General features: G+C 39.7%; 1 protein-coding gene across 3 annotated transcripts in view; it reads left to right on the top strand.

Annotated features, from left to right (window-relative positions):
- Nucleotides 1–9,457, top strand: part of COPS4 (COP9 signalosome subunit 4) — a 42,393-nt gene extending 32,936 nt beyond the window's left edge. The window contains exons 9-11 of one of the 3 annotated variants that reach the window (XM_030819076.1): nucleotides 2,043–2,127; nucleotides 6,813–6,960; nucleotides 8,935–9,457. In XM_030819076.1, coding sequence (XP_030674936.1) covers nucleotides 2,043–2,127; nucleotides 6,813–6,960; nucleotides 8,935–8,995 — 294 coding nt within the window. In that variant the 3' untranslated portion in view covers nucleotides 8,996–9,457. The remainder of the gene's footprint in view (nucleotides 1–2,042; nucleotides 2,128–6,812; nucleotides 6,961–8,934) is intronic. The other 2 variants (XM_003265831.3, XM_003265832.2) reach the window with 2 other exon arrangements.
- The last annotated feature ends 1,705 nt before the right edge of the window (nucleotides 9,458–11,162 follow it).

The raw sequence follows: 11,162 nt of genomic DNA on the forward strand, positions 1-11,162 counted from the left end.
ACAACATTTATTATCTTCCAACAAGATAAATGTTGGAAACAACAACAGAATTACACCTAAAAAGCCACAAGTAAATACATTCTTTAGAAGTTAAAATAGGCCTAGTGTTTATTAGTGGAATTGTCTTAGTGTTTTTGGTGTTTTAAATTGTGTTTTGTGATAAAGTGACCTAGAATAGAAATCTTGCAGGAGTTTCAGGTTATGACACCCATTTTCTGAGAATGTCTTTGTTTGGTGTCTGTTTAAATCTACTTTATAGTGGTTTTTGACTTCTGACTAAGATTTTGATACGTCTTTTTTGTGCTCTAGATTGACTCAAAGTTTAAATATTTCATCTTTTTGAGAGAATGATATGGTAATGATATAGTACTCCAGGCTATTCTGTTGTAGCTTCTATGCCTGGATTTAACTTAAGAAGTTGACTGACTTACTAGGGAATTTAATTTTATTGTTTGTTTTAGGGTTTGGTTGGCTATGTGTAAATTCCAACAAAGTACCAATGACATTCAGAGAGTATTGCAGGTATCATTTACAAAATATTCTCTTAACTTTAAATAAAATTAAGCAACCTTACTTTTAGCTAATTTGTAAACCTTAAAAGTCATGCAGTTATGGGTCACATCCCCTTTTCTCTGGCAGTGAAATTTTTTGTCTGTTTATTTGGGTTTGTTTTGTTTTGTTTTTAGAGACAAGGTCTTGCTCTATCACCCAGGCTGGAGTGCAGTGGCGCAATCATAGCTTACTGCTGCTTCAGACTGATGGGTTCAAGCAGTCTTCCTGCCTCAGACTCCCAAGTAGCTGGTACTACAAGTACGCATCACCACGCCTGGCTAATTTTTTTGTTTGTTTGTTTTCCCCCGAGACAGACTCTAGCTCTGTTGCTCAGGCTGGAGTGCAGTGGTGCAATCTCGGTTCACTGCAACCTCTGCCTCCCAGGTTCAGGCGATTCTCCTACCTCAGCCTCCTGAGTAGCTGAGATTACACCACCACGCCCAGCTAATTTTTGTATTTTTAGTAGAGAAACTGTGTTGGCCAGGCTGGTTTCGAATTCCTGCCCTTGTGATCCACCTGCCTCAGACTCCCAAAGTGCTGGGATTACAAGTGTGAGTCACCACACCCAGCCCCGCCCCCCCCCCTTTTTTTTTTAAAGAAACAGGGTCTTGCTATGTTGCCCAGGCTAGTCTTGAACTCCTGGTCCCAAGTGATCCTCCTGCCTCGGCCTCCCAAAGTGCTGGGATTACAGGCATGAGCCATCGTGCGTGGCCTGGCAATGAAATTTTAATTAGAATTTTCTAACAATTCCTTTACTTGTACACATTCAATACACAGTAAAGGAAGAACAATTTGGGAGTCAAGGTTTAAGTTACCATTAAAAGAGACTTTCTTCTTGAGGCTTTAAGGTATGATCTCTTGCTGAGACTATTGGAGGTGAATATATTTTTAACAATAAATGCTAGTCACAGTCTATTCAGGACTGATAGGACTGATTGTGAAGATGGTCAAAATTAATAAATGACCAGGTCACAATCCAGTTTGCTTATGCATAGTAAACATTAAGTATGTCTTCAGGAGTTAGGTAGTAGACCTTTTGCTTTCTTTTAATTGTCTTTTAAACTCTTTCAATTTCTTTTTGAATTTCACCATCTACCTTTCAATTTTTAAAGAGTTTCTGGAGTAGCAAATACTGTGGAAATTGAAATAAAATAAGAAAAACTAGTTTGTTTGGGTTTTTTTGAGGTGTGGATCCCAGTAAGAAGAAAAATCGATAGTTTGCTTTTGAGCAGAGGAGAAAATGGTAAAGTTATATTCTTGTTCAGAATCTCACAAGAAAACCAGATCCCAGTTAACTTAAAATAATGGCTTATGCACAGCAAGAATTGGGAAATAGCCAGATTTACAAGATTTACTCTTCTAGTGGCAGATTAGTATATATGTAAAGTTTAGTGATGGTAGTTAAACCAGAAGCTTTCAGTTCTCTTTTCATATGTGAATAACTAACAGATATGATAAAGTTTCTGAGAGTTTTTTTTTTTCCCCAATAGGCGGAAAAGATAGCATCTCAAATGATAACCGAAGGACGTATGAATGGATTTATTGACCAGATTGATGGAATAGTTCATTTTGAAAGTAAGAGGTTTTGTGTATTTCTGTCATAAAGAAATAGCAGTGAACTGTTATATTTATGATTAAAACATGTTGGACAGTTTCCTTTGACTCAGAATCTTACTACTGGAATGAGCTTATTTCCCAAAGAAATAATTTAAAATAATTTTTAAGAAGTTGTATTCATGAGGCTGGGCATGGTGGCTCATGCCTGTAATCCCAGCACTTTGGGAGGCCGAGACAGGTGGATCACTTGAGGTCAGGAGTTTGAGATCAGCCTGGCCAACACGATGAAACCCTGTCTCTACTAAAAATATAAAAATTAGCCAGGTGTGGTGGTGGGCACCTGTAGTCCCAGCTACTCAGGAGGCTGAGACAGGAGAATCACTTGAACCTAGGAGGCAGAAGTTGCAGTGAGCCGAAATTACAGCACTGCACTCCAACCTGGGTGACAAAGCGAGAGACTGTCTCAAAGAAAAAAAAAATAATTATATTCATGAATCTACTTACTGCAGGATTTTCTATGTTAAGGAAAAATTTGAAACTCAAATTGTTGTATCAGTTCATTCATTTATGCACCAAATATTTATTGACCACATACCATGTATCAGGCATATGGAAATGACAGTTGCATTTCCTATTCAGCAACTCATTAAACTAATGGAGGCAGACAGGTAAGTGGATCCCTTGACTTTTTCATTGTCTAATACCTTCCCAACTCCTTATTCCCACCTCATTTACACCCTGGACCTTGCTGTACCCAGAACTTTTCCACTTGTAAAATTTTTATTTGAAATATCTCACTCTGGCCATAACCTTTTTCTTGTTTCTCTAGTGGTCTGTGGTCTGTCTCCGTTACTCCCAGTTCAATTCTTCCTTGACCTTATTGGAGTTTCCGGTCCATTGACTCTTCTGTTTTCTTCCAGTTAGCATAATCTTTTTTTGTGCTGGAGAAGAGTCAGGCATCAGACAGGCTGATACTACCTCTCCAAATTCAAGGTCACAGGTCCTCAGCACTACATAGGATTCATGGTACATTTCTCTAGTCCACTCTTTTTCCTACTTTGCAATGACTATTTCAGGTTTGGTTTTTCTTAAATCTCTGACTTTTCTCCCCACTTACCCTCAGTAGAAAACCTTGTTTCCTATTTCAAAGGGGAAAAAAGCCATCAGTATGAAATATTTTAATTTCCTTTTTTAGTTTTTTTTTTCTCTCATTCAATTTGATATTTTAACTTCTTTATCAGATGTAGAAACACTGTAATTTTAGATGTAGATGTGAATCTTTTTCTTCCTTCGTGTTTTACTGCAGATGGTTTCCGTCACCCTGTCTGGTTCTTCCACTCAGCCTTTGGACCTTTTCTCTGATCCTTTCCCTTTCTCCTCCCACCAAAAAACACTGGTTTAGGAGCCTGAGGTTAGCAGTTATTTTTGTATGGTTTTATCCTTTTTTTCTACTGGCTTCTTTCCATCAATATTTACACATCCTCAGGACTCCTCCATTTTAATGAAAATCCTTATATCTTCCAAATCTCATCTTGACTTTTGAACATATCAAATAGTGTTGATCTCTCACTACTTTTTGAACCTTCTCCCCACCACCACAGCCTTGACTTTTGTCATCTCTTCCATCCGATTCTACTTTTCCTCTTACATCTCCAGTTATCCTTCATAGTCATCTTTGTAGAATCTGTAGTACCTTTAAATTTAAATACTAGTTACTTAGGGCTTGATCCTAGACCTTTCCCCACTTATGCTACTGAGTTTCCATGGGTAATCTCATCTATTTTCCTTTGATTCAGTTACCGTCTCTGCATAGACAGTGCCTACATTTACCTTTCTAGAGTGAATCTTCTAAGTCCCAGCCCCATGGTTCTAGTTTACTACTAAGGTGTTTCTACCTGATTGCTTCATGGGCATCTTAGCACGAACATATCAAAAACTGAATTTATTATCTTCCCTTGCTGTGTGTCCCCCACGACTAACCAACCAGCCACCACAAAACTGTATTGTTAGCTTTCTCCAATATTCCTTATCCTTGGGCTCAAACCATCCTCCCACCTCAACCTCCAAAATCCCTGAAGTGCTGGGACTACCTGTGTGAGCCACTGTACCGGGTCCTTTACTTCATTTCTTACTATCACCAACCTATTCTGAACCCTACTATTATAACCTCTTCAGGTGTTGAGAAATAACCTCTTTCTTTCTTTCTCATATCTACAATTGCTCCTTTATAGTCCAGTTCCCTAGTACAGCTGGAGTGATTATTTTCTTTTAAAAAATGCAAGCATAAAAAATAAATAAATAGTTAAATCATGTTATTCTTTTGTTTACACTGTAATGAATGTCTTCCCCATTGCTTGTAGAACAAAGTTCTACAAAGTCTCCCAAAAGCTGGTCCTGGTCCTTTCTAGCTTTCTCTTGCATAAGTCTTCTTTTTATTTTTTTCAGCATTGCAAATTCTTCCCCCATCAAACATTCTGAAATATTTACCCCTTTCCAGCCATCTTCTCTTTGTCCCGTGTCTCAATTTGAATATCCTTAATCAGTATGATTTTCCTGACTCTCCAGATTAGATATGGCTTTAAATTATATGTTCCCATGTCAGCCTGAATTTCTTCCTAGCATTTATCTTAGTTATTTTCAGTTGTGTAACTATTTGTCTAAATGTCTGTTTCTGTTTCCAAGTTAAGCTTCCTGGTGATAGGTATTAAGTCTGTCTTATTTTCCATGGTACATCTAACATCTATTCCAGTGTCTGCCACATTGTAAATGAGAAATAAGTGTTGAATAAACAAACACAGCATATGATGAGTAATGTAGCATTTCCCCTTCTGTGCATTAATGTTGCTTGTCTATTTCCTCCCTTCCCTCACAATTCTCCTTCTGGCCTTCCAGTATCAATTTGCTGTAGCTTTTGTTATAGTGATTTTTTTTTTTTTAAGAGACAAGGTCTCGCTCTGTTGCCCAGGCTGAGGTGCAGTGGTATGATCATAGCTCACTGTTGCCTCAACTCCTGAGCTCAAGCTGTCCTCCTGCTTCAGCCTCCCTAGTAGCTAGGACTACAGGTGTACACACCGCACCTGGCTAGTTGTTTTTCTTCTTGAGATGGGGTCTTGTGGTGTTGCCTAGGCTGGTCTTGAGCACCTGGCCTCGAGTGATCCTCCTGCCTCAGCCTCCTAAAGTGCTAGGATTATAGGTATGAGCTACTGTGCCTGGCTTTTTTTTTTTTTTTTTTTTTTGAGATGGAGTCTTGCTCTGTTGCCAGACTGGAGTGCAGTGGCGCAATCTCGGCTCACTGCAACCTCCGCCTCTCGGGTTCAAGGGATTCCCCTGCCTCAGCCTCCTGAATAGCTGGGACTACAGGCACACGCCACCATACCCGGCTAATTTTTTGTATTTTAATAGAGACGGAGTTTCACCGTGTTGGCCAGGATGGTCTTGATCTCCTGACCTCGTGATCTGTCCGCCTCGGCCTCCCAAAGTGCCGGGATTACAGACGTGAGCTACTGCTCCTGGCTGCCTGGCTGATAATTTTAACTTTATCTGTAATATGTGTCACAAATATTTTTTTCCATTCTGTCAAGTTTTCTTTTTCTTTTTCTTTTTGAGATGGAGTTTCTTTCACTCTTGTTGCCCCGGCTGGAGTGCGATGGCTCAATCTCGGTTCACCGCAACCTCCACCTCCTGGGTCCAAGTGATTCTCCTGCCTCAGTCTCCCAAGTAGCTGGGACTACAGGCACGCACCACCATGCTCATGCACCACCATGCCCGGCTAATTTTGTATTTTTAGTAGAGACGGGGTTTCTCTGTGTTGGTCAGCCTGGTCTTGAACTCCCAACCTCAGGTGATCAGCCCGCCTCGGCCTCCCAAAGTGCTGGGATTATAGGCGTGAGCCACTGCACTGCACCCACCCGAATTCTGTCAGGTTTTCTTCTGGAAGACAATGCATAACATAAACACATTTTAAAATTTTTTTGCACTCAAATAAGTCAATGTTTTATTTTATGGCTTTTGAATTTCCTGTATTGATTAAGAAAGTCTCTTCTATCTTGGAATAAAACTAGTGTTTTCCTAAATTTTTCTAATATTATTTTACATTTAGGAATTTAATCCATCTACAGTTCATTTTTGTGGATAATTTTAGGTTATGGTCTGCTTGTTTTTTTCTAGGTGAATAGCCAATTATCCAAGTATCATTTCTTAAATAAAACATCCTTTGTGATTAAATTGTGATCTTTGACATATCTGATTAGGTTCCACATATATGTTTGGATCTATTTCTGTACTCTGGTTCCACTGATCTGCAAAAATATGGTAATAAATTTATAATAAATTTTAATATTGGTGAAGCAACTCCTGCTTCCCACTACTTTTTTTTGTTAAAATTGAAATTCACATGGGCTGGGTACAGTGGCTTACGATTGTGACCCCAATGCTTTGGGAGGTTGAGGTGGAAGAATTGCTTGAGCTCAAGAGTTCAAGACTAGCCTAGGCAACATAGCGAGACCCCATTTCTACAGGAAAAAAGAAAAAAAGAAGGAAATTCACCTAACAGAACAGTAGCCATTTTAAAGTAAACACTTCAGTGGCCTGTAATATATTTACAATGTTGTACAACCTCTATGTCTAGTTTCACAACATTTTCATCTTTCCAAAGGAAGCCCTTGCCCTTTAAGCAGTTACTCTCCATTCCTTCCTTCCCCCAGCTTCTGGCAACCACCAACCCATCTTCTGTCTCTGGATTTACCTAGTCTGGATAGTTCATATAAATGGAATCATACAATATGTGACATGTGACCTTTTGGCTGATTTCACTCAGCATAGTATCTTTAGGGTTCATCCATGTCATGGCAGGTAATCAGTGCTTCATTCGTTTTTATAGCTGAATAGCATTTCATTGGATGTATATACCTCAATTCCACCACTGGTTTTCATTTTCAGAATTATCTTGGCCATTCTCAAACATCAATTTTTTTATGTTAACTTTAATAATTTTGGCCTGGTTAGAAAGCAAAATAGAAAAAAAAAAAAGGGATCGTCTTTGGGATTTCTTTAAATTTATTTATTAAAGGAGAAGGATTGATATTTTTATGTTATTGTATATTTCCACCTGGGAATGTGACTTGTGTCTACTCAAGTTATCTTTTGCCCTTTATTAAGATTTTATAGGTTGCGGCTGGGCGTGGTGGCTCACGCCTGTAATCCCAGCACTTTGGGAGGCTGAGGCGGGCAGATCACGAGGTCAAGAGATCGAGACCATCCTGGCCAACCAACATGGTGAAACCCCGTCTCTACTAAAAATACAAAAATTAGCTGGGCATAGTGGTGCATGCCTGTAGTCCCAGCTACTTGGGAGGCTGAGGCAGGAGAATCCCTCGAACCCGGGAGGTGGAGGTTGCAGTGAGCTGAGATCGCGCCACTGCACTCCAGCCCAGGTGACAGAGACTCTGTACCCCCCCAAAAAAAAAGATTTTATAGGTTGCTTTTTCACTAAATCTGTGCCCTTTTTTTTGTAAATTTTGGTGCTGTTTTGAATGGGACATTCCTCTCAATTTTTTATTTCTAACTATATAGTGTTGGTATAGAGAAAACCCTGGTGGATTCAAGATGACTTATTTTGAGGGATTTAAATGTTATGATATTTATCCTTCAGTCAAGTACAGATTTGAATGTGTAAACAGACTTGCTTTCCCCAGTAGGTGGCAGTGTCTTATGAATCTGCAAGCCTTGGTGATGAAAAGACAGCCTCAGTCTTTTTTTGTTGTGGTTGAGGTTGTTGGGTTAGTCGGTTTTATTTTGTTTTCACTAGTAGTAGTAATAACATGCATCTGTATGTATTTGTTTTGTTTTGTTTTGTTTTATATCTTGTGCCAGTAATTTGGGTACTTTTGAAATGCTAGAAATTTAAAAAAAGAAAAAACACTTTTCTTAACTGCTGTTTAAATAGCTTAGTTTTCTTAGCCAAGATTTTTTAGAGGTTTTTTTTTTTTTTTTTTTTTTGAGATGGAGTTTCACTCTTGTTGCCCAGGCTGGAGTGCAGTGGTACGATCTTGGCTCACTGCAACCTCTACCTCCTGGGTTCAAGCGATTCTTCTGTCTCAACCTCCCGAGTAGCTGGAATTACAGGTGCCCGCCACCACGCCCAGCTAATTTTTGTATTTTTACTTTTCTTTTTTTTTTTTTAATTCTTTAATTTTTGTATTTTTAGTAGAGACAGGATTTTGCCATGTTGGCCGGGCTGGTCTCAAACTCCTGACCTCAGGTGATCCGCCAGCCTTGGCCTCCCAAAGTGCTGGGATTACAGGTGTGAGCCACCATGCCTGGCCTGAGTTTTAGACTTTTAAAAGCTAATAAAAGTATTGGCTGGACGCAATGGCTCATGCCTGTAATCCCAGCACTTTGGCAGGCCAAGGCGGGTGGATCAAGAGGTCAGGAGTTCGAGACCAGCCTGGCCAAGATGGTGAAACCCCATCTCTACTAAAAATACAAAAATTAGTCAGGTGCGGTGGCAGGTGCCTGTAATCTCAGCTGCTTGGGAGGCTGAGTCAGGAGAATCACTTGAACTCAGGAGGTGGAGGTTGTAGTAAGCTGAGATCGTGCCACTGCAGTCTAGCCTGAGTGACAGGGCAAGACTCCATCTCAAAAAAAAAAAAAAGTATTTATTGTCTTTATTATTTTTTTTTGAATAGCTTTTTTCTTTTTTTTAGGTATTTAAAAGGAACATGCCTGTTCCAAGAATAGGCATGTAAAAAGTATATATCTTTTAACTCACAGTTGCTGTGAATACAAAGGAATAATTTTAATTTTGTACATTTTTTTTCCCCTTAGCACGAGAAGCCCTGCCAACGTGGGACAAGCAGATCCAATCACTTTGTTTCCAAGTGAATAACCTTTTGGAGAAAATTAGTCAAACAGCACCAGAATGGACAGCACAAGCCATGGAAGCCCAGATGGCTCAGTGAATCCTTGCAGAACTTCTGTGCACATGACATCTTTTTCCATGTTGTGCAGATCAGTTTCACCATCTCCAAAGCATTTGCATCATGACCTTATACATTTCAATCCCTTTTATGCTGGATTCCGTTTAAAGAAGACATTATTAGAGCAGGAAGTACAAGCATTTAAAAATATGTAGTTCCCGTATATTTCAGGATCTCTGTGTATTAAGCTAACTCAGATGTTTTGAAAGCTTTTTCTTTAAACAGAGATGAAATATCTGTGGCTAAAAAGTTTGAGATTTGTGATAACTTTGTAGTCATGTAAAACTTAAGTGCTTCATTCCTCTCCAAATGTGGTTATTCTAATAAATGGAGAAATGAGCCAAATCAAAGTAGTACTTTGTTTTTAGTTAGCGAAGAGTATTTTGTTCCCTTTTCCTTCGGTTCAGCAGACATTGATTTATGCCGTATGCTAGAAATACAAAGATGAGTCATAATGCCTGTTCTCCAGGCATCCAGAGTCAAAGAGCCAAGAGACAGTAAGTATAATACTTGTATTTGCTCCAGCTACTAGAGCACACAGAGAGTAGCTCTTCAGTTAGGAGAGAGAAGTCAGGGAAGGCTCTACAGAGGGTTATTTTAGCTGAGCTTTATAGAAAAACCTGGGGAAAGGACTTGAAAAAGTATGTAGGTGACTTTTAGTATCAGCTCCAACATGTAAAGAGCTTGAAAGTCATTACATCCCTCTTCACAGCAAAAACAAAAAACTGTACAGATTGGAGTATCAATGGCTTTTCTTAGATCCATGAAAGAATTAAAGTCATAGGGCAAACCACCACTCAAAACCCTGGAGAAACAGGCAAATACAGAGAATCCCAGTTGGGATCAGCTTACTGGGAGAAGAAGCTGCTGGTCAGTGACTGGTAGGAACACTAAAATGGTAATTATTTAGATATTAAACGGTAAAAATAAATATATATAAAAAAGTAAAATGGTAACAATGACAGCTACAGTAAACCTCAAATACAGCCCAGCTCCTATCCAAATTAATATAAAGCCTCATATTAAAAGCCTAGTTACTGGCTGGGTGCAGTGGCTCATGCCTGTAATCCCAGCACTTTGAGAGGCTCAGGATCACTGACACCAGGAGTTCAAAACCAGCCTGGGCAACATGGCGAAACCCCGTCTGTACTAAAAACAGAAAAATTAGCCGGGTGTGGTGGTGCATGCCTGTAATCCCAGCTATTCGGGAGGCTGAGGCAGGAGAATCGCTTGAACCTGGGAGGCAGAGGTTGCAGTGAGCCGAGATTGTGCCACTGCACTCCAGCCGTGGACACAGAACAAGACTCTGTCTCAAAAAAAAAAAAAAAAAAAAAAAAAAAAGCCTTATTACCTATTACTTGATGCATCATGTCTGGCTTTCAACCAAAAAATTATAAAGCATGCCAAAAGGTTAGAAAAAACACAATCTGAAGAGCAGCTATACCAGCAACTGAACCAGACGAAGATCTGGCAGGAGTGCTGGAATGATCAGACCAGGAAATTAAAACAACTATGATTAACATGCTGAGGACTCTAATGGAAAAAAAAATAGACAACATTCAAGAACAGATAGGTAACGTAAGCAGAGAGATGGGAACTCTTAAGATATGAAATGCTAGAAATAAAGAAAAAAACACTCTCACAGAAATGAATGCCTTTGATGGGCTTATCATTAGTCTACTTGGCCAAGGAAAGAAACAGCCTGATAATATGTCAATAGAAACTTCCTGAACTGAAATGCAAAGAGAAAAAGGAATGAAAAAAAAAAATTGGGACAGAATATCCAAGAACTGGAGAACAATATAAAAAGTATCACATGTGGCCAGGTGTGGTGGCTCATGCCTGTAATCCCAGTACTTCGGGAGGCCGAGGCGGGCACATCATGAGGTCAGGAGATCGAGACCAGCCTGGCTAACATGGTGAAACCCCGTCTCAACTAAAAAATACAAAAAATTAGCCAGTGGTGGTGGGCGCCTGTAGTCCCAGGTACTTGGTAGGCTGAGGCAGGAGAATGGTGTGAACCCGGGAGGCAGAGCTTGCAGTGAGTCAAGATCGTGCCACTGCACTCCAGCCTGG

This window comes from Nomascus leucogenys, chromosome 9, assembly GCF_006542625.1.
Source record: "Nomascus leucogenys isolate Asia chromosome 9, Asia_NLE_v1, whole genome shotgun sequence".
Lineage (NCBI taxonomy): Eukaryota > Metazoa > Chordata > Mammalia > Primates > Hylobatidae > Nomascus > Nomascus leucogenys.